Below are 27547 nucleotides of genomic sequence, written 5' to 3'. Positions count from 1 at the left end.
GCTAGAAAACTTAATTTTGATCAAATGGATTCATTATTCCAGAATCTCCGAGTCTAACGAGGTAGAGACATTACACCCTATCAAAATACAAATAACTCAGCTTCCCATTGTTTTATTAGTCCTTCGTTGAGGGCAGCCACAAACAGTCATTTTAAAAAGAAATATACTATTCGACAGGAACACTGAAATGGCTCGATTAAATTGTAATTTGAAAAACTTGTGATTTGTGAAGATGACAAACAAGAGTTGCAATGAGAACAAAGAATCAGTGAATTCAGATAAAAGCAATTAAAAGTATAAAAAGTAAATGTCTATTGTCACCAACTTCTTCTACTGCTTTGAGATAAATGTGTATCTCTTTTTCACTCTGAAACAAGATTCTTACTATTTCTCTATTAGTTTGATGAACATGTGATATCAAATTATGGACCTCACTTTGTAACATAATCCATCAATAGATAAAATCATAACATACACGAATAAATAATTAGATTGATGGGATTTTCAATCTCATCTAAATGGATCAGAATTAATTAATCAGATTATCAGATAGGATTCTCCTTTTTATTTGTCTGTACCAGAAAACTCCAGTTGCTCTTAATCATCAAGAAAAATACAAATCCTCCTTAGAACAGAATATCTCTCCTTCACATGGAAATAGTGCATTAGTGCTCCACTCTGATGCATGGCCTCGTGAACCTCTGCTAGTCCAAATTGTAATCGATATAGGGGCATGTGAATTCAGGCATTGTTTATTTTGAACCTTTTGATTAGTCACTGGTTTGTTGGAGCCAAATCTCAAAACCTTTGTCCATGTTTAATGAATATTTAAGATTGAATTAGTGGCTTCTTGTTTATATTCTTTTTCGTTTGTTTAGCAATATCTGAGGATTGTTAAAGGAAGAATGTCTACTAAAGACAGCCGACCAAAGCTGCGTACTTTTACACACTATGACTGACTTTATTAGGCACTTTATTTAGTATATAGTCTATAAATATGATTTTAGGACTAATATAATTAAGAGAAGGTACATTTTGACTCTAAAACTTCTTTCAAGCTGTGACTTTGCAAAAAGAAGTTCTCTGCATGTAGATCGAGCAGGAAAGCATCGATATATGAAGATTTGAAATCATATATTCAACTTATTCAACTACTTAATTAACATGAAATCATAAACTTGTTAGAGCATAGTTATATTTGTCTCATTGTAGATTATGGTCCAATATGACCATAGCTCAACGTGTAAGCTAATGGAAAGAGCAAAAGAAATGGAAGAATTATCTTATGTATTTCGTGTTTGGGTGCGGCTATTTTTTTTTTTTTGAGGTCGAGATTATTACCTCTGCATAGATATATAAGATACTAATTCGTCACACAGCATATATATAAGGATTCAAACAATAAAAAAACACACACACATATATATATATATTCGTCACCCCATTATATACTTTGTTCACCCCCTCTACTTATTTCACCCCATATTTTAAATTTAATATTAAATTTACTTTCACCGACTTTTTTTTTCTAAAACAGTCCTTATATGACATATTAAATTGAAAAAGATAATTTTTAGAAACAATCTTTCAATTAATTTACCCCACTATCTACTTTGTTCACACCCTCTACTCATTTCACTCAATATTTTAAATTTAATATTAAATTTGCTTTCACCGATTTGTTTTTCAAAACTGTCCTTATATGACATATTAAATTGAAAAAGATAATTTTCAGATACAATCTTTCAATTAATTTACAGCAATATAAAAGGAATCATACAATTTCCAACTAGAATCATAATCTGATTCATTTTTTTTTCTTAATGATATATTTCTTTTTAATTTATTCTAAAAATTAAGTGTTTATCTAATATAATTGCCACAAAATTCATAGATTAACAACTTTGAGTTGTGAAAAAAAAATTATAGATTATCAACTTTGAGCAATGAAAAAAGATTGATTTTGGTGTTAGAATTTTTATTTGTGATGTTCACCAGGTATTATAAAGATATTAGAAGTTAACAATAATGATTTATGATTTGAATAACGAATATCATATGAATATCGAACAAAAAAGATGAAAATTTTCAATGAATAGAGAGAAATGTTTTTAGATTGGGTGGAAAAGATTAATATTTCATGAAAAATTAAGTTTTTTTTGTATACATATAATTAATTCATTATTTATATTCATTATGTATTTAAAAAAATAGTGTACTTAATAGTTATTTTGCACTTGGGTAATAGTCTTTTAGTATGAAATCTTTATGGGGTGAACAAAGAAGTTAGTAGGGTAGCAATAGCCGCACCATTCGTATTTTTGATTAAATTATTAATCTCATATATGTTCCTGCAAATTCTGGATATTAATAGTCATGGATAGCAGATAATTACTGATATATAGCAGATACTGACAAAGCCTACTGCAGTAATATTGTGTCACCTGATGATTCTTACATGAGTTAGAGTAATGCTAAATGGACCACCAATTATTGAACCACCTATGGACCACCTGACGTGGCAGCTGATGTGGCATGCCAGCAAAATAGAATTTTTAGTTTTCATTATTCTTTGGTTTTTTATTTCGAAATTCTTTTCTATTCCACTTTTTTATTTTCCTTATTTATTCATAAAACCCTATCTCTTTATATCTTATTCATCATTTCAAACAATACAAAATTATCTGCTTCAACAGACGTTGTTCTACACCCCATGTTCTCCTCTCAACGATTCATCCCCCCTCCCCCCCCCCCACCCACCTTCTAGTTGATCGAATTCCCAATTTGATTTTAGAATTTTAACGAATACTTTTATCTATTCTAAAAGTTTGTTTTTTTTCTTTTTCATAACATGTTTGAACTTTAGGTTTTGACGGATCAGAACTGGAATTGAATTGGGATTTTTTTTGTTTCTCAAAGGGTTAGGTTTTGAGAAACATACTCTTTACTTATTACTGTCATACTCATAGTTGCGTTTTTTAATTTCTCAAAGACTTCGTTATGAGTATCATACTCTTAACCTCTTCGCTTAGCTTTTATCGATCATCTCTTTCTCAGTTAATTAGTTTATGAGTTCACAAGCACTGTTACAAGAATTATATCTTGTAATCAGCCAAAACTTGGTTGGGCATGTATCATATCTTTTGTGGAACCTTAATCAATTTGACTTCAAAACTTTAATCAATTTATTGCACGATTGAATGAAAATTTATCATTTAAAGACATACATATATACTCAATGATCCATAATATTCGAAGGGAAGTGGGATTAGATTAAGGACTTAAGACTGCGGAAGATGTCACTATATAGAGTGCCTACCTTGAAACGGTGCAGCTAGACATGAATATAGACCATGAACTAGATATGTTTAGAGTTTTGGTTGATGACATTCTAATGTTAGCAATAAGCTCTTAGGACGTGTAGGATTTGGTACCAAAAGCCATTAGACAATATGAGTCATACAATATACACCTTGTATTGCAGCATGATCTTATTTATGCTTCTTAATTCATTTTTTGACAGGTTGCAAACTTATTTTATTCAATGCAAAAATGCATATACATACTCAATACTCAGTGTCTCATGTTACTTACAAAATCCTTATGTTTCATATGGCAAAAGTTGTTATGTGAATAAAAAAGACAAAAAAAAACATGAAAGAAATCTCTACTACAATGTGAGACAAAAATCTTTCAACTGGGATATAAGACACAAAAGAAAATGTAAAAAAAAAAACATTAATTTTAGCAAGATCAATTGGAATATGTAAGCTCTGCTCCTGGTCAATGTTGTAATCAAACAAGATCACCTAGTTTACCTGCATCAAATCAATTTCACAGCATTATATACAAAAACATTCACACAAAAATAACTTACTAAATAGAGCTTGAACACATATATACCTTCAGTCAATTTTTTTCCATCAAATCGTTTCCAATAGTCTTTTCGATGGTATACGAACTCTTCTGGTATTGCCACTTGTGGAGGTTGAAATGTCCTATAGAAAAATAAGGACACAATGTTTCATAAGATAAAACTATTTTTTAGGCTTAGAAACTACAATCTGACACTACAAAATAAAAGCTAGACATTTTACCTTCATTCTTTCTCCTTCATTATTTTGCTTTTTGCTTGCTGCAGACTTACTCCTTCCATTTTGTTTGTTTTTGACTCCTTTCTCTTGTTCTTTCTCAAAGTCATTCTTTTCTAAGGGTCGGCGACTTGCTGTGCTTGAACTCTACAAAAACAAAATAACAATACATGATACATTATTATTCTTGGACAAACAAACTTCAACCTCTGTTTTAAAATAATAAATAAAAGAAATTAATCATTATAAGCTCATACCTTCCGTCCAGATTCTTCTTTAGCACTAGTCTCACCATTTTTCTTCTTTTGTTCTCTTTTTTGTTTCTTTCTTACCTCTTCCTCTACCTTAGACACCTTCCTTTTAGATGGTGGCCGACCTTTTCTCTTCTTAACCAATGGAGTAAGTATGTGTTGACTTGGATTTGAAATACCATCAACTTCGCACCCATTAGTATTGATAGGTGACCCAGGCACTGGTTCAACACCTCCACAAGCGCCAATGGTGTTGGACTCGTGTTTGGATACTTCATCTTTTAGGTTGTTCAAGCAAGACAAAACTATCATACACTTATCTTCAGAATCATACGCTAATTCCTTAATATCGTCAAAGTTCTTTTGCATTTTGTCAAGCCTTTGTGAGTCAGGTCTAGCATCCCATCCGCCATAACTGATTTTAACCATTGTGTGACATCTCTTCACATCCTTTCTCCATCTTCTCATGATATATTTGTCAGGAATCATGGTTTTCTTATGATGAATCAAAACATATATCGCATGTCTGCATAGTATACCTCTAAACTGAAAGAGGCAACAATTACAGTGAATATCATCACTTTCTTCGTTGAATGAAACCTGAAAGTGAACAGTTTTCTTCATCTCTCCAACCTTGATATCTTCAGAAATTATGTACTCTGAAACTGAGTTATCCACTTCAACAAAAATGAAGTCACAATACATTTTACCAGTTAATTCATCTCGAAACTCTTTAAACTTTGAAATTGTGTAAATATCGTGTGCTTGTACCTCCATGTCATAATGAGTTGCACCAAGAAGACTATATGAGAAACACTTAAAATCTTCATGGTTTTCTTTCTCCACCTTACTTCTCAGTGCATTTTCATACTGCTCAACAAATTGTTTCAAGGTAGTCTTGGAATTGACATGGCCATCAAAGAATGAATTCATACTTTCACTTCTTTGTGTGGTAGACATTCCTGCCCAAAAACAATCTTTAACAAAACTTGGAACCCAACGAGTTCTCTCCTCAAACATGACATCCTACCAATCATTTTTCTGCAACTCATACTTCTTAATCATCTCATCCCAACGTTCCTCAAACTCAATACGAGATAATGAATTATAAACTGTGTTTAACAAGGTTATCGAGATAGATTCATATTTTGCATATCCTTTTAACTTTTCAGGAAGTTTCTTTAGTATATGCCACAAGCACCAACGGTGCCTAGTATTTGGGAAGACAATCTCAATGGCGTTTCTCATAGCTCTATCTTGATCAGTAATAATTCCACCAAGAGCATTCCCAAACATGCATGCTAGCCAAGACTTGAATAACCAAACAAATGTCTCTTTATCTTCACTTGAAATCAACCCACATCCTAGCAATATCGACTGTCCATGATGATTAACCCCCACAAATGGAGCAAAAGGCATTTCATACTTATTTGTCAAAAAAGTAGTGTCAAATGTAATAACATCACCGAATTCATGGTATGCTGCCCTACTCCTTGCATCTGCCCAAAACAAATTTCTCAGTCGACCCTTTTCATTTATATCAATGGCATAGAAGAAATTAACATTCTTAGCTTGCATATCCAAAAAGTAAGTTTGAACTGCACTAGCATCACCTTCCTTCAGCCGCAGTCTCCTCATTTTTTCAATGTGGTTTCGAGCATCTTTTTCTAAAAATGGTACATTCTCATATCCCCGAGCTTCAACAACAATCGAGTTGTAACTCTTGTTTGTCCCTATTTTAGCAACATCATTCAACTCAAGCCTCCTCTTGATTGATGAACTTAATCCACGATTGACTACGAAATAACGAGACTTTCTTGGACTAAAACCATGATTATGCTCAAGCTTTACATAATTAATTTTCCACTTTCCATCAGGGGATTTACCAAGTCTAATAAGTGCATTACAATCAGTCTTCACACTTGGACGAGGCTTTAGAGAGTTACTTGTTGTACTTTTAAATTTCCCGGCTCTACCACATGAAATAGTAACATATCTTGTACTCCCATCATCTCCCTTTCTTGATGTTCTCTTTTTGACTGGGAATCCTGATTGCTTCCCATATTTCCTATAGTATTCAAATGCCTCGTCGATATAATTAAAACTCATTTCAACATTAGGCTCTTGCATTATGTCTTTTCCCTCTTCTTCTTGATTATTGTCTAAGCTCTTTGATGAATCATCTATTTCTGTTCCTAGATCATATATAAATGATTTTCACAAATGTGCCACTAAAACAAAAGACTGTATATTGATAGAAACTTTTTGGTATAGATAACATACCTTGTTCATTAAGGAGAGGAATGTTCTCTGATTCGTCTGACAATTGTTCCATTATTTAGCACCTGAAAGCAAGTAATATAATATAAACATAGTGAATACGTACAATAACAAGTAATCATATCATGAATGATCACAAATGGACACTTTGTGCAAATATCTATGATCGGTAACTAGAGGACAAATGCATAATTTGATCAACCCGTGTATTTCATCTTATGTGTACTTATTTACTACAATTAAATCATTAGGGTTTAATTTTTATGTTTTTCTATTGAATGTGAATATGTAGTAGGTCTTTGATGCTGGGTAAAAGTCTGATCTAATGATAGAACAAAGCAGTTGATGAAGGCAAGGGTGTAATTAAACGCAGCTATGTTTCATGTAAATAAGAAGGAACAAAACCCTAATTATTCAGATTTGAAAAAAGGAATCGCATCTATCTATGAAAAGAAACGTATCATAAGAAGAAACATGGAAACCCTAACCATTCATATATGAAAAAAAACGCAGCTATGAGGACAAGAACAATTGAAGATGTTTACATGTATAATGAGAAACCTTGCAAGACATAAGAAAAAACATTAAAACCCTAATTCACTTCCACTTTTTCCCGCAAACCTAAATTCCTGACATCTTTTAATAAAAGAAAGAAAACTAACCACGTTTAGAATAGGCAAATATGCTATGATTCAGAAAGTCAAAATATTCAGATTACGAAGAATCGATGAGGAGGTGGGAGGATGAGTAAGATTGTTGCTTGAGTGGATAACAGAAAGGGTTTGAAAAAGTACGTACATAAGAAAAAGAGATAGGGTTTTATGGATAAATAAGGAAAATAAAAAAGTGGAATAGAAAAGAATTTCGAAATAAAAAAACCAAAAAATAATGAAAACCAAAAATTCTATTTTGCTGATGTAGGCATGTCACATCAGTTGCCACGTCAGGTGGTCCATAGGTGGTTCAATAATTGGTGGTCCATTTAGCATTACAAGATTGTGTTTTAAGGGAAAGTAGATCCGATCCCTCACATTTTGCTTGTACAAGATTTCATGATCACTAATCAAATGTGAAATGGCACAACAACCACTTTAGTGAATTGAATACTTTAGATCGAGGAGTCTTGAGTTAAAAAAAATTATTGAATAAATTGAGTAAAACTGATGACTTCAAAAGGTCCTTAATCATTGTAATTAGGTGCTTAAATTCCACTCATGCAATATAGGCCAACGTTTTAAAATTGCAGTCCATAATATATATTTCATATGTTAGGCAGCATTCTGAAGTTGATTAGCTTTCAGTTCAACTAAACTATGATCATCCAAGTGGTGATGAATATTTGGTACATGATAATACATTATACAATACATTAATGCATGGTTCTATTCTCTTTCAGAGAATATACCTTAGAGAATATAAAAGGATGTATATTAGAAAATTGGACGGTAGTGTATTTAACAAACATTCTGAACATAATTATGTCTCAATGTAAAAGTGAAATTTTACTACGTATGTATATGTTGTGAAATCACGCATTGACAAGATAATTTGTACTGCTCGATAAATTGGCAACTTTGTTGAAGTTATGAAAAGAACAATATATATTTTTTCGTAATTTCATTTCTTTCGAACCCGTATAAATTATTTTGTGAAATCAAATAATACAAATTGTATCTGACAAACTGACAAATGCTTTAAGTGTCATGGAAACATGTCATTTTTGCTTAATCTTAGAGCAAGAGTTTTATCATCAGTAATTTCCCTGCTTTCATACACTTATATATCAAGAATCTTTAACAAAATACACTTTTAAATCCTCACTATAAGGTCTTGTATGGAGTTCAATAACAAAACTGAAATCAACATTGAATGCTTCAGATCTCTAACATCTCACTTAATTAGATTCAAGGAGACCAGGATTTGTACCCTAGCTTGCAAAGCAGGGTACTCGTCAATTTTCGAATTTGAGCTCATTTATGCCACTTTCTTAGTTTCTTTCTTCCATACCGTGATTTATGCCATTACCATTCCACATGGAATTCTTAGCTCTCTCACCCAACTTGGGATGTCATATTTGCCCATTTTGGAGGATAATGGACATCGATACCCCACTCCACATTTTCCTTTTTTCTTTAGTCACTCTGTCACTCTCAAGCTTCAACCAATAACTAGCCTACGTTTTACATAGACGATCATATCAAAGGAAACCCCAAAACCTCAAGAAAGCAAGTCTATGTCACCCTCAACCACTTCACCACCCAAACCTATGCTTTATATTTTACATTCCCTCCCTATCTCCCACTTCATTTATAGTTCTCTTCTAGTTATATACTTGTATATACTATCTCTCTTTCTTCTTCTCTCTCATCTCTGAAATCATCACACAGACACAAACTCGATTGCGCACTCACTCTACATCATCATGGATTGGTTCTCATGGCTATCCAAAACCGGCCTAGAGCCCTCGCCTGTGTACGAGTATGGTCTTTGCTTTGCTCACAACGAGCTCGAGGAAGAAGACATAGTATACTTCAACCACGAGTTTCTTCAGAGCATGGGGATTTCCATAGCCAAGCACAGGCTAGAGATCCTCAAGCTTGCCAGAAAAGAAAAGGGTAGACTAGCAAGTAGCACCCCGCGGCCCATGACCAGGCTTATAGTGGCGATCAAGAAGACCAAGAGGTGTTTTGCTGAGTTCGTGCGGACGTGGACTCGCCGCAGTGAGGACTCTTCAGCTCTGGCACTCGTGCCGAGGCCAAGTAAATACAGGGCGAGGTTTAGAGGAGCCATGATGAAGAGGAGCAAGAACAAGAAGCTGGGGGCGACCAAACAAGTACAAGGCACCAGGTTGTTGCTTACGAATGGTACAGCTGCTAGTAGTCCGGTGGTGGTTTCGGGGCAGTCTTACGGCGACGGTTTATCCAGTCCAATGGTGTACGATCTTCGAAAGGAGGAGAAGATGGACGCAGATGACGAAGCTTACTGGTCCACCGGAGTTGAAGAGATCAAGTGGGATACTATGTTCCAGGACTTGAAACCTACCTGATCGAGGTTTTGTTCTAGTGCTTTTGCGCATGCTCAGTATGTTATTGGTTTCTTCACTGTTGCCATCTTTCTTCGATGGTATTTTAGTAGTGAGAGATTGGTTATTGGGTTCTTCCACCATAAGAGAGTTTTGGCTTTGTTCATCACAAGGGTTGTGTAGCTTTCCCGGTGTCGGTGGGTCATGCATTGGGCTAAAGTTTAAATTCAAGGGTCTAGTCCATTAATGACTAATGACATTGTCTCCTCCCTTGTATTTGTATGTGACTCGTCTTTATCTTTGTTTCTAATTCAAAGCAGTAGCTTCTAGTGTGATTGTGGAGACACATATAGAGATAAGTGTTACCAACTTACTGTGTTAGATTTGCAACATTGTAGTAACAAGAATTGTAGAGAGATTTTCTATACCTAAGATATCCGAGCTTTTGGTGAAGCTTCACAAACACCTCTATCTTTCAGTTGTAACTTCAGAGGCAAACATGGCTACAAGATCAGATACAGCAAAGTGTCAAGATATGATACAGCAAAGTCTACTTGGTTTTAGAATTTCCTTCCTTTTACTTTTCTGTAAATTTAATCCATATGTAATCTTTGACAAGTCTATAAGATTCTGATTCTCAAAGAGATTTTTCTTTCTTTAATGTATGTTCATTTTCAAAGATTATAACAAGTTTGGATCACAGAATTTGATATGTATTATCGTTGTTATTTCTTTTTCTTTTGTTTGGAGTGGCAGTTTGTTAGGTGAGATGACAAATGAGATCAAGACCACTGAGTTTGACATTCCGAACCGTTACATCATTGAATGTCACTTTATGATGGAGGTTGGTTACCAATAGAATTCATTCTAGAATCCTTAATACGATACATAAAACCAACTGTGATGACTTAAGAAAAGAAGAGCATAATACTCTCCCAAATGTTCATAATAAACTCAGCATACCTAAAGGGCTAAAATTCTTCAATAATACATCGATTTGCGTATGATAATCCCCGAAACCTTGGTCTTCTAGCTTTTCCTCGATCTGCCAGCAGCACATACTGGTGGCCTGCTTGAGGGCGACTTATAGTGTAACACTAAACACAGCTGATATATAGCTGCAGATATGTTCTCTAGTTATCTGTAATTCTGAACGAATTCAGTGGAACTTAACTCCAGAGAACCACCAAGGCTTGATGTCATTACATGATACCATCCCCAATCATCAGTGGATCGCACTTGAAGGCAAACGGAAAGAACCTCCGGCATAAAGCATCTGGTAAACGGGACGAACTCTAACTGTCAAAATTATGCCCAAGATGGTGCCCAACCCACAGACTCCGGCCAAAACCAGAAATGTGATCCTGAAACAGTCTGCACCCACGCAGGTGGAGGTTCCTTGTATAGCTGCTTCAGCATCATATAAATTACCAGCAAGAAGAACTGAGAAAAGAACTGCACCAATAGGATTTCCTATTAACATGAAGCCGTAATTTATACCAAAATTCTTTAATCCAAAAAGTTCAGACACAGTTGGAACCATCATAGAATAGTGAACACCATAGCAGATACCAAGCAGAGTAGTTGCGACATAGAGAGTACCACTGAAATCTGATGCATACAAAAGAAATGATACGATCATCAATATATGTGCGCATGTCATCCAAAATGTACGAGGAAGTGTATTTTTCCTGCAATAGACAAAATTGGATATTAATATCAACGCCTCACGGAAGCAGGATAACGATTCCATCATTAAAAAAATAGGGGAGATAGGATCATTGGAATCATATGCTGGATACAAGGTCCATAATGTTGAGATAATTTCTTATTTAAGAATGTTGTGGTTTAAAATAAAAGTGGAACCAACATTAAATTTCAATCGGCTAATCATATCCTATATGGAAGGCAAAAGAGGAAGAACACACAAATCAACGGGAAGTCACCAATGAGCATGTCTGAAAGGTGTTTCAATTAATAAAAAATGAGGGTACAGAGAACACAAGTCTATCAATTGGGTTAGCAAAACATAAAACATCCTCAAATGCAACAACAGATACAGCATAACAACTTCAGAAAACAAAAACAAGAATGGTGGAATAAAGCCTATGTCTAATATTTCAATTTTATTGAAGTCAACGCGTACTTACTTGACGAAGTGTTCAGAAACAACACCTGAACCCAAACGACCCACAAAATTGCAAAAGCTGAAGAGAGACAACAATATTGCCGTATCACCGCTGCCTAATGCAACCCCAATCTGGCTTAAATTATTGAGCACTGTCACTCCTGAACCAACCCCAAGAAAATAAACAAACCAAAGCAGCCAGAAATCAGCCTTTATAAAAGCTTCTTGGAACTCAAAATCCTCTCCCCTTTTAGGTCTCGTTTTCTTCTTCACTGCTCCTTCCCCAATAGCAAGAAGTGTCTCCACATCAGAATCATCAGCCTCAAATAAACTCCCAATATTAGTATCTGATGAGGATGATGTCAGCAAAGGATCTGTTTGGGTTGCATCACCTTCTGGTGGAGCAAGTTGATCTGAAGAATCAATACGGGCCCTTACAGGAAATAATGTCATTTTGATAGGAATTGCAAGGGGGGACAACAGAAGGATAACCACAATAGCAATCAAAATATAAGAAACTGCTTGACTAAGGGATATCATCTCGTATACTATGGTGATTAAGAGAAGATAGATTGCAAGAACAACGCTGACAGCTTGAGTGAAGAGAAAATGGCCACGCTCTGAAGACTCTTCACCAGAAGCTGGAGTACATGGCCGGATAAAGTACATTAAAGCCAAACACAAAACAGGAAGCCCAAGAGCAAGGAACAGCAACAGCTTTAAGGCAGACTCTTTAAAAACCAAACTGTATACCACTGTATAAACTGCGGCACTAATCCCAATATAGCCCTTGAGAATGCCAGCAACAGTGCCTCTACTGAGAGGAAAGTTCCTCATGTTGGTAACAAGCACTGCTGTGCCGAACCAAGCATTGCTATTCATGGCAATGAGAATTGTGATAAATAACTGCCATAGCATCAAAAGATAGATGTTAGAGGTCTAACTGAAACAATAACATAAATATCAAAATCACTAACACAATTGGACACATGTCAAAATACAGTTTTGACTCACTAAACTTGCGACCTCACAGCAAAAAATGTTAATTGCAGATAGCCCATCATAAAAAGAGGCGACAATTAACATGAATGTTGATTTATACATAGTTATTTCCCCCCATAATTTCTGGCACTAATAAACTTCTGTTTGAGGGGTTTTTCTGTCTGTGTGTGTGTGTGTTTTTTTTCTTTCTTTTTCTGAACGGTTTTGGTTGGTGAGCTGCATAGCATATACCTTCATCAGTTATTCATAAACAAATGCCAGTAAAAGATATGCTGAAGCAGCTAAACAACATAAAGAAAACAGATAATATAAATTGACATGATACTATTTGTAGCTAAGACCTCAGCAATCTCTCATATATTAGGGCACTAGTCCATGAAAAGAACAAGTAACAAAATAATGATGAACAGATTGACGTAATGACACTGATTAATGCATGCTTACAGAGAAGATTCCGAGAAAGTCATATTTTTCTAGTTAATAGGTGAACACTACTCAACCAAATACATACAAAAAATAAATAAAAAAACGTTTGTATAAACACAAAATTTAGTCGGACAAAAAACTAAGTAAATTATCTGTAGTGAAACTCTAACCAATTCATGCTTAGCAAGAATATATGTCCACTGCACATAGATGGAAGAGTATTGCAAGAAATTCCCAAGTATGTTGCCAATTTCAACTACAGTAAAATTGGAATTACTGACAGCAAAATTTTCACACGTATGGTAAGAATAATCATTTCTTCAATTTGTTCATCCTTAGTTTCCTAATAGGTTTGCCTAGCTGAAGCCCTCAAAGGATGGCTTGTGGCTGGTTAAACCATTTCACCAATGGTAAATTCACCAAAGACAAATAGTTAAGTTAAACCTCGATCTCTTTTCACATCCTACAAGCTCTTTCTGATGAAACCCATCCAACCTTTAACACCTTAAACCCAACCTTGAAAAGGACGCTGTGATAAATTTTGATAGCATGCATTTGTTTTCAGCAATAGGGTTCTTTCTTTTACAATGATCTGATATAGCTCCTTGAATAAATAAAATGGGAAAGATAAACACTTTATAGTTCCCTGATAGCTTTTAAAAATTTCTTTCCAACCTTAGGCCACACTGTTAGCAGCCCAACTTCGGTACATTCCCTTTGAAGGGTAAAAAGTTACTTCTATCTCAACACAAAGTGGAAATCAGCATGATGTACCTCATTGTCAAATTCGTGATCAAAATCTTATTGAATGACAACCAGGACCATATATAATAATTCAAGACATACTTTTTTAACAGGTTCTGCAGTGATATTGATAACGTCTAAAATGTACATTCCGATTCACAAGTTTCAGATAATCATATCTTCCAAGGGCTCACTATTTCATAGCACAGCAATATATACATGTTTCCAAGACCTTCCAATTCACAGCTTCATATGTAAATTTCAATACTTTGAATTAACATAGTCAGCACGCAGTGAAAACCCACCAACCAATTTAACATGTTTCTTGACAAAACTCCAATAAAAGAAGAACTACAAAGACAAGAACAGGGTAACTTACCAAAACATAAGGCATGTTGGCAACAGTCTCACTAACAGCAAGCCAGAGGACTCCATAGCCAAAGAAACAGAGCACACAACCAACCAGAAGCACAGCCCAAGGAGGGAACTTGTTGCAGGCAATCCCAGGAAGCAAAGCCACATTCTCTCCAATATCATTGGCCACTCCAAGAATGGTCAGCTGCATCTGATTGTAACCCAACACTGATTTCAGCAGAGGAGAATACAGTGGAAAGTTATAGGCATTGCCAGCAGCAATCTGAACCCAAACAGCTGCTGCCAAACCCACCCACGGTGGTCTGCTCCCAGCTTTCAGCACTGGGCTTGGCATTTTTTTGGTGCTGCAATGGAACCTGTGGTTTGGTAGTCGTTGCAAGACAATCAAATTGGCAAGTTATTCTATCAACTGGTCAGAAATAGAGGAAAAGAAGGTCCAAAATATACACAAGAGGGTCAAAAAGGAGAAGATTGAAAGCAGAAGGGGAAAGGCAAACGTGGAGGGAAGAACGATGTCAAAGGTTTTAGAGGTATTGGTAGCAAAGCCCTACCTAACTCCCAAATCTGGCATCAGTTCCGTTGGACTGAGATTTACTGAAATTTCATGGGTGAATTCAACAAAAGTATTCTGATTATTAGTAATTTTAACTTTTATTATCTCGTATTTAAAAACTATCCTACTAACATCTCAAGTTTATATTTCTAATTTTAATTCATTCCATAAATTAACACTGTTAATAACTTTATTTTCCACCAATTTTTGACATTTTATTTCCACTGATTTTACTTAGTTTATGGTCAACATTTCTACCATTCAAACTAATTATTATATATACTTTTTTTGAAACATTTAAATGCATATGATAGAGTTTTTGAGCATATTATTATAATAATATGCTGGTTGGTTGATGAACATAATAATATGAAATATATGATGATTTATTTTGTAATTGTGAACTTTAACTTTTTGTAATAATTGGAGTAAATGAAAGATGTTTATTCATTTTATAATAAAATGATATGAATTAATTAACTTGTTTAGAAAAATATAAGTTGAAATTAGAGATAAATGAAATATAAAACAGATGGAAATGACGAAAATGAGTCTAAAACATAGTGGGAGATGAAATTACTAATAATAATAATTGATAAAATAAATTAAAATTAAGTTAAAATAGAAATTTAAAATATTGTTTCTAAATATAAGATTAACGAACAATAAATATAAGATTAACGAACAATAGTGAAATTTCATGAAGAAGGTTGTAAAAAGTTGACAAGAAATGGCCATAGGCTACGGGACAGATGTTGGGTTTTACTCTCTTATATATTTCTTTAACCTAGGCTAACAGACAAAACCATGTTTAGGAGGACAATTTCCATTATAAAAAACGAATATTACTCTTATAAAAAGAGGTGGTTTGTTTAGGACTTTAGGAGGACATTAAAAAACGAATATTATAAGAGGTGGTTTGTTTAGGAGGACATTAAAAAACGAATATTACTCTTATAAAAAGAGGTGGTTTGTTTAGGTGGACATTTTCCATTATCACTCAAGTTGCATTTGTTTTCTCAATTATTCTCGTGCAGAATATGAAGTTCAAAAGCGGACTTGATTGGAACCCTTCCAATGACGTGGTTGTAGTGGAAATGGCGCGTGGTACAGTGTAGAATACACTTCAAATTATTCGAGGGAAGATGCACTGGAAGATCTCTCGTCGCAGTTTGTTGGACTACGAAGAGAATTGTTTAAATGTCCACTGTCCGTAGTTGTTGCTCGATCAGTCGATCACATGTTTATAATTTAATACAGTAATTTTTTTATAAAGTAATAAATTCGGTATTAAAAAATTATTATTTTAATGAAATATTAATATAATATTAATTTATTTATTAATTAATAATTTATTAATTTATGAAGGTATAATAAATATTTTATGTCACTTTTTTCGAAGAACATAAAAGTTTTACTTCGTTCATGCACCACATTTTTTGATTTATTATGGATGCTATTATTCAAAATATTATGTTGTTTGATGATTTATATTAATTCTATTTGATAATAATTAAATCAACAAAATATTTCAATGTAATTCTCAAAAATATAAAATTTATTATATAAATTATATCATTATTAATTTATATATTCGATTGGTCTATATGAATTCTTAAATTTCTATTATGTTACAAATTTAACGAATTATTAATTTAACACGTTAGCCCGAGTCGGGACTGATAAAAAGTATTATTTTAGCGATGTTATTAAATATTAATTAATCATGTATTAATTTAACGAGATTTACTATACATTAGTTGCTTCCGAAGTTTAATAGTTTTTGAAACAGTACGTCAAACTGCATTATTACTTGGTTACAGAGAGTTTAGAGTGAACAATGAGACATGGTACGACATACTTTGTTATTTAAGCTAAATTCTATGTTAAACTTTGGTCGTAGTGTGTTATGCATCTATTTTCTTCTTGAACCTTCTTTACTTAATCATATCAATTAACAATTCAAACAATTAGCCAGGTGTTATATAGTCGCTACAAACTGCACACACCCATATACATAAATTCTATTCTTTTCATTATATATTTTTTACTATCATAATTCTAATTGTTTTTTGTGAGAATCCGTGACAGAGATAAATTTGGAAGTTCACAATTTAGTGAAACTCATACTACTCATTTTATAATAGTAAAATGAGCTTTTGTACTCACGGAAAGGGTCCAAACAAGAGTCTTGTCCATTGCCCAAAACACTTTGAAGCTAGAATTGAAGCTAGTGCATCCTCATCACAGCAAAGTTAAATATATATAACTTAATGAGTTGTTGATAACTTAACATGATGAACAAATAAAGAAGGAGCTGAAAGGAGAAGAAAATAGAGGTCAAGCAATACGAGCAAAATTAAATGAGAAACGATCCGATCCGTAGCAAAGGATGAGGTTCTAAATCAATGATTAAGCTTGTACGCTACAGTAAGTATATATATTGTAGGATCTATAGTTCGAGTTCGGTTATGAGTTATGACCACTCTTGGTAAAGTGATGAGGCTTAATTTAAAATTTGATTCGAATTCAAAGCCTCTGTTGCACTATCATTTATCGAGCTTGCGGATATAAATGGAACACAATGATCTTCCAAACATGGATCACGTTTTCTTTAAGACTATCTTTAATTTAGCACAACATGGAAAAAAAAAATTCTCCACAAACTCGATTAGCTCGAGAATGGCCGCGGCCGGTCTACAACTTCTTCAACCATATCGATCATAATGAGTTAAATGTGAAAGACATCAACGCAAACCATTTTCTGGAGCCGAAAGACTACATATTAAGGCTGTATTTGGTAAACTGACTTATTGTATGTGATTTTTAGTAGCATAAGCTGTGCAGAGTGTTTGGTAAACTTATGCCCACTTATGCTTTTGGACATCAAATGACAATTTTAGACATTAAATGATTTCAAGTATTTTTTCTCTTTTCCAAGAATATATTTTCTTTCTTAATTCTTTACAAATACAATATAAATTTTTTATTTCCTCATTTTTTTTCAGTCCATTCTTTATTAGTATTTTAAATTTTACTTTCTTATTGACTTCAAGTAAGATCAATAAATATTCTATGTTTTCCGATACTTAATAACAAAATACATTTTTCATTGACACAAATAATATCAAAAATATCATAACACATTCAACTAAATCAACTAAAAATTTATACTTGGTTGGAAAACAATTTGCTAGAATCAGAGTCACTTGCCTCCTTGGCATTTCTCCGGGAGACAACAAGGTTAAAAAAGATTTTGAATCCAAATAAGTTCCATATTATGCTCAATCTATTCATGTATTTTGAAAGTTAATATGTAATCAAATTGTAGAGATATCCGGTAAGACTGCAATTATGCACTTTACATTTAGTATGTCAACCAATGGTACCTAACAATGTTCACTTGGACTCGATCATCAAGCAACCACTCCTCTACAATTATACAAACATGATTGTTGCAAAAGAAAAAATATACAAACATCATGTTAGTAAAATACTAGCTACATACTCTTCATCCTCTTGTCTCTCCTCATAATGTTCAACCAAGAGAATTTTGTCTAGTGTGTTACTCTTCTTTCCTTTAAACTCCCAACCAGATTAGGTGCTGCAATAGATACATTTCCAGATGTAAATTGCAATTTCAACTAACAATCAAAATATAATGAATTTCAATTTTCAAAATATGCAATACATGGACTGAAAAACAAACAAAATGGCATAGATTAAAAGAATATCAATCCATCTTCTCAGCAAGAACAAATGTAATAACATTAAAATGAAAGCAAAGCAATTAGAAACATCAGAAAGTAAGCACTGGTCAGTTCCCTTTCCTAGAGCAATAAAGAAAGTTACTAGTACTAATCCTGTATTTTGTCCATAATGTATGTTGGTTGTTATAGTTCTTGAGATAATTCAATTCGTATATGTAATTAATCAAATGTCTTTCCAGCTCGATCATCATGATGAACTAGATCTAATTTCATGTACCCATATCCCCCCCCCCAAATTTATTAGTCTGCAACACACTTTCTTCCCATCCATCATCTGGATTAATCCATGTCCTAATGTTGGTCCTCAATTGTTAATTTACAAAGCAATCTTCTAACAATAACATCTAGGCAATGTCTCCCTCACATATGGAGTAGAGTTGAGGTTATTCTATTATGTAATTTATTATGCTAGGGAAGAATCAAAACCATCTAATTAGCAAATTTTATATCAATGAGAATTCCCCACTGGGAAGAGAATTTCATAGGATACTCCTCTCAACTGAAAAAATCCTAAAATTCACGATTTCAAATTCTCAATTCCTCAACTCACCAAAAACAACTCATCTATTAAAAAATCAGAAAAAAGAAAGAAGGAAAGAAAGAATCACCCAAACATTAATGGCTTTAATGCTACAAAGGATCATACCAACAAAAGCAAAGGATCACACGACCAAATTTTCTGGGAATCAAATAATATATGTAATCATACAAAGAGGAGAATACATTCGAAACAGATTGAACTTTGTCGGTTTAGAGAACTTACAGTATTGAAGATCTAGAGAGCTTTTGCGGCTTGGCTAATCAAATGGGAGAAGCTCAGATTGAGGTCGCAGATAGAGAGAAAAGAATGAGCAAGCTCTAAGAGAGAGAGAGAGAGAGAGAGAGAGAGAGAGAGAGAGAGAGAGAGAGAGAGAGAGAGAGAGAGAGAGAGAGATTATGTTTCCTTGTAATTTTCTTGTGTTTTGAAGGGTACCCATTGTCATTTTAAAAATATCATTTATTTGCATACGTGTCTCCGTGTTTCTCCCGACTTCTACTTATTTTCCAAAGGAAGGGAAAACCAACTTCTACTTATCCCTTCAAAATGGCTATGACTTTTAAGAAAAGGAGGTATTCCGTGTGTTTACCAAACATTGATTTTTCCTTAAATTATGAGACAAGCCCCCAATAAGTCGTGCCAAACGCAACCTAATAAGAGTCATTTAAAAGGGCTCAGGATCAGTAGAGTAGTCATTCAAGAACTCCACAATCGATCCACACTTGGACCCTCCAACTCCAACCAAAGAACATTCTCATCGACCTTTCAGTTCACATCATGCATTAAAATAGAACATACATTTTCAAAAACTGATCAACCTGATGAGTACTAGCTTTTTAAGAACCGTCATTGCATGTGAGGAGGACACCCGTAGTAAAAGTGTAAAAATCACCACATGAGTAACTGCGTTTGTACGTACTCACATACGCATGCAGTAATATATGCAGTATTAAATCTAAGAAAAATGTTTTAGTGCCATAATATGACATCAGATCGGCACCGTAATCTCACGTGGCATGTCACGTCAACTTACCATGTCAGCAATTACAATAATCACAAAATCTCATTTTTGAATGAAAAGAAAATCTATCCTTATTAATCCAACAACTCTAGATTATTATAAACAAAATTGTTGTTCTTTTTTATATCATTTATTTTTCAAAATGCTTTCAAAATGTAATAAAAAATACGATATATACAAAGTATGCTTGAATATATATATATATATATATATATGTATGTGTGCGCGGGCGATATATATATATATATGTGTGTGTGTGGTGCCTATATGGTGATTGTATTAATTAATTATAACTATTAATTAATTGTAAATGTAAATTAATTAAATAAGAAAGTTATGAATCTTGACATATTTGTTATTAAGAAGATTACCATCGACATAATTGTATTAAATATGATATTAATTAAGATATGTATACTCTAGGAAAAATAACATTTGTTACCTTACATATCATTTTAAATCGATTATACCATAACAAAAGAATATTTCATTTAAAAAAAAAAACAAAAGAATCTTACCAAAAGTTTTCATCTAAATATAAATGTTTTAGTTATCTTACATCGTCTGAAATTTAAAAATAAATATATTTTGTGCATATATATATATATATATATTTCGCGCGTGCACATACATATTTCAAGCATATTTTCATAATTTTCAATTTTTTTTTAAATTGTATTTTAGAAGTATTATTGTGATGAAAAAGAAGAAATTATAAAAAGAACAAAAAAATATTTTTATAATAATTTAGCACCGTTAGATTAACAAGGATATGATCATCTTTTCATTTAAAATGATATTTTTATATAATTTTAATTGTTTATGTGATATGCCACTTATGACTACGGCGCCTGATTTGACGTTATAGTAATGCGCCCTAGCATTTATGGTGAAGTAATTAAAAGATATATATATCTATATATCTATACTCTTATAACAAAAAAAGAACTTACTAGCCAAAACATAAATGTTTTACTAAAATAACCCTTATATATTAAAATATTTTACAATAAGGTAAAATTTTAAGAGCGGTACACAAACTATGAATGACTCAGAATATTAGTATATGATATATTAAAATTACAAAATTGGTACATCATCTATCCAAATTAGCCTAATTTATGAATGACTCGGAATATTAGTATATGATATATTAAAATTACAAAATTGGTACATCATCTATCCAAATTGGCCTAATTTATGTACATGGCGACATGGCGTTAAGACTTAAGATCTCTGTCAACCAACGTGAACTTGGTCAAGATTGCAGGGGTATAATGGTTACCTAATCATCTTCCTCCCAGCCGGGGGAGCGGGCTGGGAGGCACATTTGCATGGCGGGAAATGAGCGGTGGTTCAGATATGGGTTCGCGGTGGAGAAGAAGACATGGTTTAGCTTTGTATAGACACCAGAACTAATAAATATGATGCATCACTGGAAGCGTAAAGCACAGATGAGTCCATTAGTTGTATCACCATTACAAACAAACCTCAGGAATTCTTTTATAACCGGATGCCTCAGCTGCATCAGAAACTTATCCATCTTCTGACTATTCCTCTTCTTCACCTGTCAGTGAATGTTGTATCACCTGGAAACTCGAAGTCTGAGACAAAGAAGTGGTCTTACTTGAACCCTCGCTGCCCAAATTATGTTTATCTAACTCAATCAATGTTAGATGATTCATTACTTCTCTGTCTTCCTTAAAATTTATGATTCATTGCGCGAATAGGGTGTAGCTATTGCATGGCTTTCATTTCCATAAAGTCTGCATGTAATTAATTAAGTACAAGTTCATTGAATAACGCAAGTAAGTATCACCTCATTTACACAAAGAGGAACCTGCAATTGTTAATGGAAGTTAGAACTCTGTTTATATTATACGGCAATATATAAACCATAAAGCCACTAATTGCCAAACTTACTCTGCTTAGATTTTGATACACTGTAAAACAGGTGGTATTAAACTAATGAACTGAGAGACCGATAGTTTTACTTGCTTGAATTCAATTTAAAGAACAAATCCATACTCTAGAATTGAACCATATTGGAACTGGAATGGAGCTGGGTTTCCTGTGATTAGTTAAATGGGGGAAGATGATGATGTGACCATAATACCCCTGCAAATTTGATTAAAACCATGGTGATTGACGAAGATCTTTACGCCATGTATATGAACTAGGCCAATTTGGGTAGATGATGTACCAATCTTGTAATTTTAATATATCATACACCAATATTTGGAGTTATCTATAGTTGGGGGACTGTTCTTAAAAATTTTCTTTATAATAATTCTAATCTACATGGTTAAAATAGTTATTAATGTTACAGGAATGTCATACGTATCATATAGGGAGAAACATTATTTTTATTCATTGATAATGAAGACTTTATATATAGGTATTGCATTCAGTATCCTGTTGAATAAATGATTATATATTCTTCTTTATCTAGATTAATCTATACTAATTAGGACAAGATACACCGGAAGATTACAGAGATAATTCTCTTGCAACACTCCCCCTTGTATCACGATCTTAATGGGTAATGGTGCATAACCGTTGCCTCAGTAAAAACATTGCCAAGCAAAACAAAACTTCTTTGGTAAAATAAAAACTTGGTCGAAGGGAAAAAGAGCGCAACGTACCAACTACAGTTGAAGATACCATGTGGAATAGACTCCCCCTGAAGTCTGCAAAACAACTCTCCTCCGATCGGTAACTCAAATTCGGAGTTTAGAGAAATAGCGTATAAGAACACTCATCACATTCTTCAAAAGTAGCAATGGGTCAATGATTTGAATATCAAATCTCGCCAAACATTCTTAAATCATACATGTACACTTATCCGTACATGGATCAAAAGAAAGAGAATTGCATACAACTCAAAACAAGAGTTTGTAATGAAAATCAGATTCACGCGTGATATGATATTCACGCACTTAAATAGTCATAACTTCTTCGATACAATAGGTATGGATGACCCGTAAAACGTCTGGAAAGTAGACACCCTTAGCTTTCTAGTGATGTGGTTCATAACCTAGTTCGTTCTGAGCTGATCACAAAGCTATGTCGAAGTTGACTTAGCTGCAGGTTCGAGACAAATCCAACCTATTTTACTAAAACAGTTATAACTCACTTAATATAATAGATATGGTCAAATGGTTGGTGTCCCTAGAAATAGACAATAGAGCTTTCCAATGGTATCAAATTAACTATTTTTCAACAAGTGAGCTACCCTATAGATCCCGTGGAAGTTGACATATTCTGACATCGCTTCATTAAAGTGTTTTTTGTGTTATGATATAGGATTTGATGTCATAAACGTGTTGTGGTCAAGCATTGACATATATGTGGGCGCACTCAGCCATCATCTTGGCCTTAGGAGTTTAAATCGAATGAGATGTCGAGTCAAGTATATTACAACAAGTACATGCATACACATATTGTACTTAAATATTATGAATTTCATCTCATAAGACTTATCATCGCTCAAATGGTGGAAACACGTCTTCTCTTGACTTCGACTAATTCATCGAATACTTGTAGGCATCAGTTTAACATCCTTACTGCCTTTAACCAACCGATGAATAACACCATCAATTATGGTCATAACTTTCAAGACCTAGTATTTTTAAGATCCTTTCATTCTAAGTACAATTGTATGTAATATTGCATATCCCCAGACGGTTATAGGTAAATTACTTATGCGTAACGAGGGCCCTAGCTATAAGCTATAACCGCTTAATTGTCGCTCCTGCTCATCCATTATACAAAATGAACATGAGGTTATGGGATGTTCAATGTAAACCCTCATAACATTTTCTCTACTTTTCGGCAATTAGGACTAATTTTTCCGACATTAACTTATAATTTTTTACGACTTTATTTATTAAGTCGTATGTTGCTAAAATTTAGATTTGTGTCTTTTAAAAAAAATTGTTTCTAACAAATTGTTTTCTTATTTTTACCTTCCCTTAAAACAAAATTTGTTCAGAAAGGGTAATCATCTCCATGTCCCATCCTATTCTAATTCCTATGGCACGTGTGAAAGCCGTGTTTCCTTTTGTTTCATCCCCACTGATCCACCTTAATTATAATATCCAACTGTTCTTTTTCTCTTTGTATCACCAACACCCAAAACCAACATAACACTGATATCTTTTCCTTTTCTCTCTGTTCGGTCACTTTCATCATCGGCAAGTGTGGATCTGCTAAGCTGCAGCTCACCACCATCATCGTTGTCTTCATCATCCTCTTCTCTGTCAATTCATTCCCACAAATCAAGCATGCACCGAAGTTTGTAGTTTTGAGAGGGTCCTCTGCTCATTTCAATCTTATCGAAGTATATGAAGGATTCAAGCTCTAATCCCTCTAATCCCTCTAATCCTTTCTGTTTGGGTAAGCTAATTTAAACTCTTCAAAGACCCAATTCGTTTCTTCCCCAAATTTTCCTATAAATTGCATCTAATTTCAGCTTTCTTTCTCATTGTTTTGCCTTTATTTCTGGAAATATAATCTTGTTGACATCTCATTCTAATTTCCAAATCAAGTGAAGACTAGGGAAAGGCAAACAATAACATTTAGTTTCTGGAAGAGAAAGCCAACGTCTTGAAGCCAGAAACCATCGACTTTCCAATCTTCTTTCCTGAAAATTCTGCCGAGGTAGAGAACCCAGTCGCCATTGATTTCTGATTATATTTGTGAGTTCTTTCTGTTGAATTTTGTAATCATTTGGCCTCTCTTTGTTGTTGGGATTATTGAAGATATTGTTGTGTCCTTGCATGTTGTTTTGAAGCTAGAAATTTCCAGATTTTAGCCGGACTATGTACTGGTTTTACGGCGGAGATGAACAGGATAAATTCGTGGGTTTTACTTTTACAAAGGTACCGTTTTACGGGTTACTGTTTATGTGAAAAGACTATTATACCCCTGATATAATATTAATGTTTTACTGTTAACTATACTATTTTACTATTTATCTTTTACCAGATTTACATTAATTATTTTTATAGCTTTACTTTTAAACTTTAGTTGAATTTTAAGTAGAACATTTGGAAATCAAAAGGTCTCTAAGTCCTAGAATGTCATCGGAAAGTAATAAAATTAAAATGCTAATGTGATTATTGGATTCTTTCGATCTTATTCGGAAGTTGTTTGATGTCATATAAAATTGGTTACAACGGTAAAATGAGTTATTCGAATTTAGTGACATTCGTCGACTCAGATTTACTCTTAATCGATAAATCGCCAAAGCCCTCATTTACCTTTGTATACGATATTGACATACCTTATGACGGATTCAGGATCACAGCATTATTTGGAGTTGGAGTATCAAGGCTTGGGGCGTAGACTTTCGGTTCTTCGAGTAAGGTAGGGGAGCCGCCCATATTAGGTTGTGCACTAACCTTCCGGGTTAGTGGTTTTCACCTGTGTATATGCTGTTTACTTTCTCTTTGCTACCTGTTATTTATTACCGTCGATGCTTCGTTTATATATTTTTGCGCATTATTATAATTGAGGCTTGATATGCATATCTATGAGTTTTATATCCTTGTGTTGACCTGAGAGTGAACGGGACCCTAGAGAACTAGGAAATCCTACGGTGTCGATGACCGTGAACCTTCGGATGGGCTATGCCCTGTATTTATATTATAGCATGTTGATCAATCGTTTAGGGCATTTAGCCAGTAAAATGGACACTCTCACTACCATTCGTTGAATTTTAACAATGAATGGATAGTTAGCCTCGACTTACGAGGTGTATCATTGATCACCTCCTAGTCGCAAGGATCAGTTTCCTTGGATGATACGAAAACCCTGCAGGTTTATATTTATTCTTTATCTTTGAGCATTCCTTACCTAGACATCTGCATATGATATTGCTCTATTTTTTAGCATTGATATTGATTCTTCGCTTTAAAAGCTTTTAATATTTTAATGTTGAGCTCACTTTATTTTTAAAGCTATACATAGTTTTATCTTGGGCTTTCAAACCTAACTTGGGTTGGGTCGGTCCTTATTTGGGTTAGTGAGGACGAGTGCTCACCCTTACATTTCAGGTACCCCCGAGCATACTCTAGAGGACTTGGATTAGGTGCTAGTGACCCGGAAGCTCTTGCTTTCAGTCTTTGTTTTCGAGGAGTCCATCTCCGGTGTGGTTTTCTTCTTTTGTAGTCTCTGAAGTCTTTCTTTGTATTATATTCTCGCACTCTTGACTTTGTTGTGTGTTACCTTTTGTTTGGGTTGTTTGTTTCTTTCTGTTTGAATAATGCGAGAACTTTAAATCCGCACTTTGTCATGCTACCTTCCGTTTGTAATATATATGGGTTGTGAAGTTTGTACTCCTCGTTGTTTCTAAATTGTTATTTTCAACATCGATTGTTCGTATTCACTACTTCTTTCTAGCCTTGTAGTTCGAGTTAGTGAATGACTAATAAGTCAAATGGCTTATGATTTATTCATTATCTCGGATTGCGGCGTTATTGTTGCATTTCGGTACCGGAAGAGGTTCCGGGATGTGACATTCAACATCTATCCCACCATGCAATAAAAAGTCTTCGAAGTGAATTCTCCTGCATCATCCAGTCAAAAAGATTTGATTGGATGATCAAGGTGGTGAGTCCTGAGTTTTAAACAACGAGCTTCGGAATTGCAGCATTTGGCTCTTAGTTCATCAAGAGTCTATCACACTTCATTTCAATATCCCTACCTTTATCAAGTTAACGCGTTCTGTGGTCTAGAGGCACTTGAATTAGGTTAAAATCAAGGAAAAAACTTGCGTACAAACTAGTATGTACGCGTGCGTCCAAACTCTCGTTTATTTGCACACTTTGCGAATATAAATACATGATTTTAACCGTTCAAAAGTTTAGTTTATTACTAAAGATCATTTCTGTAAAATATCAACATAAACAAAAATCGTCTTCATAGTCGATTGCATCAAACAAATGAACGGTTATGGTGAAAGTTAGTAGTCTCATGATCAACCGTCAATTTGTTTGATGCAATCGACTATGAAGACGATTTTTGTTTATGTTGATATTTTACAGAAATGATCTTTAGTAATAAACTAAACTTTTGAACGGTTAAAATCATGTATTTATATTCGTAAAGTGTGCAAATAAACGAGAGTTTGGACGCACGCGTACATACTAGTTTGTACGCAAGTTTTTCCCTAAAATCAATCCATTCAGGATCTTTATCTACAGCTCTTAATTTATTCCTAACAGACATGATATGTGATTACAAGCTGCAAATTCAGTTGTTTAGGAAACCACCTAACTGACAAGGTATTATGAGAACAAATCGTCTCATATTTGATTCCAGGGTGTTTTTTCAGAGAGTTT

General features: G+C 33.9%; 4 protein-coding genes and 1 long non-coding RNA gene across 7 annotated transcripts; 2 read left to right on the top strand and 3 right to left on the bottom strand.

The window, feature by feature from the left end:
- Nucleotides 1-3923: 3923 nt before the first annotated feature.
- Nucleotides 3924-5302, bottom strand: LOC126797074 (protein FAR-RED ELONGATED HYPOCOTYL 3-like). Its single transcript, XM_050523756.1, has 3 exons — nucleotides 4424-5302; nucleotides 4098-4238; nucleotides 3924-3998 (listed from the first exon to the last, which is right to left on the bottom strand). The coding sequence occupies exons 1-3, from the start codon at nucleotides 5300-5302 to the stop codon at nucleotides 3924-3926; spliced, it is 1095 nt and encodes a 364-aa protein (XP_050379713.1).
- A 66-nt stretch (nucleotides 5303-5368) lies between these two features.
- Nucleotides 5369-6677, bottom strand: LOC126797073 (protein FAR-RED IMPAIRED RESPONSE 1-like). Its single transcript, XM_050523755.1, has 2 exons — nucleotides 6626-6677; nucleotides 5369-6537 (listed from the first exon to the last, which is right to left on the bottom strand). The coding sequence occupies exons 1-2, from the start codon at nucleotides 6675-6677 to the stop codon at nucleotides 5369-5371; spliced, it is 1221 nt and encodes a 406-aa protein (XP_050379712.1).
- A 2288-nt stretch (nucleotides 6678-8965) lies between these two features.
- Nucleotides 8966-9979, top strand: LOC126799648 (uncharacterized). The gene has a single exon (XM_050526889.1). The coding sequence runs from the start codon at nucleotides 9045-9047 to the stop codon at nucleotides 9666-9668; it is 624 nt and encodes a 207-aa protein (XP_050382846.1). The 5' UTR covers nucleotides 8966-9044; the 3' UTR covers nucleotides 9669-9979.
- A 467-nt stretch (nucleotides 9980-10446) lies between these two features.
- On the bottom strand, nucleotides 10447-14905 carry LOC126798705 (protein NUCLEAR FUSION DEFECTIVE 4). The gene is made up of 3 exons (XM_050525745.1): nucleotides 14324-14905; nucleotides 11795-12678; nucleotides 10447-11335 (listed from the first exon to the last, which is right to left on the bottom strand). Exons 1-3 carry the CDS (start codon nucleotides 14651-14653, stop codon nucleotides 10870-10872), a joined length of 1680 nt encoding a protein of 559 aa, XP_050381702.1. The 5' UTR covers nucleotides 14654-14905; the 3' UTR covers nucleotides 10447-10869.
- A 9448-nt stretch (nucleotides 14906-24353) lies between these two features.
- On the top strand, nucleotides 24354-26544 carry LOC126801193 (uncharacterized). Of its 3 annotated transcripts, XR_007672758.1 has the most exons (5): nucleotides 24354-24599; nucleotides 24752-24863; nucleotides 24997-25084; nucleotides 25505-25571; nucleotides 26261-26544. It is a non-coding gene; the product is annotated as an uncharacterized LOC126801193 (long non-coding RNA). The 3 variants fall into 3 exon arrangements; XR_007672759.1 differs by having other exon boundaries at nucleotides 24757-25084; XR_007672757.1 differs by having other exon boundaries at nucleotides 24354-24863.
- Nucleotides 26545-27547: the final 1003 nt, after the last annotated feature.

This window comes from Argentina anserina, chromosome 6, assembly GCF_933775445.1.
Source record: "Argentina anserina chromosome 6, drPotAnse1.1, whole genome shotgun sequence".
NCBI classification, from domain to species: domain Eukaryota; kingdom Viridiplantae; phylum Streptophyta; class Magnoliopsida; order Rosales; family Rosaceae; genus Argentina; species Argentina anserina.
The sequence above is the reverse complement of the archived record's forward strand: the minus strand, read 5'-3'. Positions and strand labels throughout refer to the sequence as shown.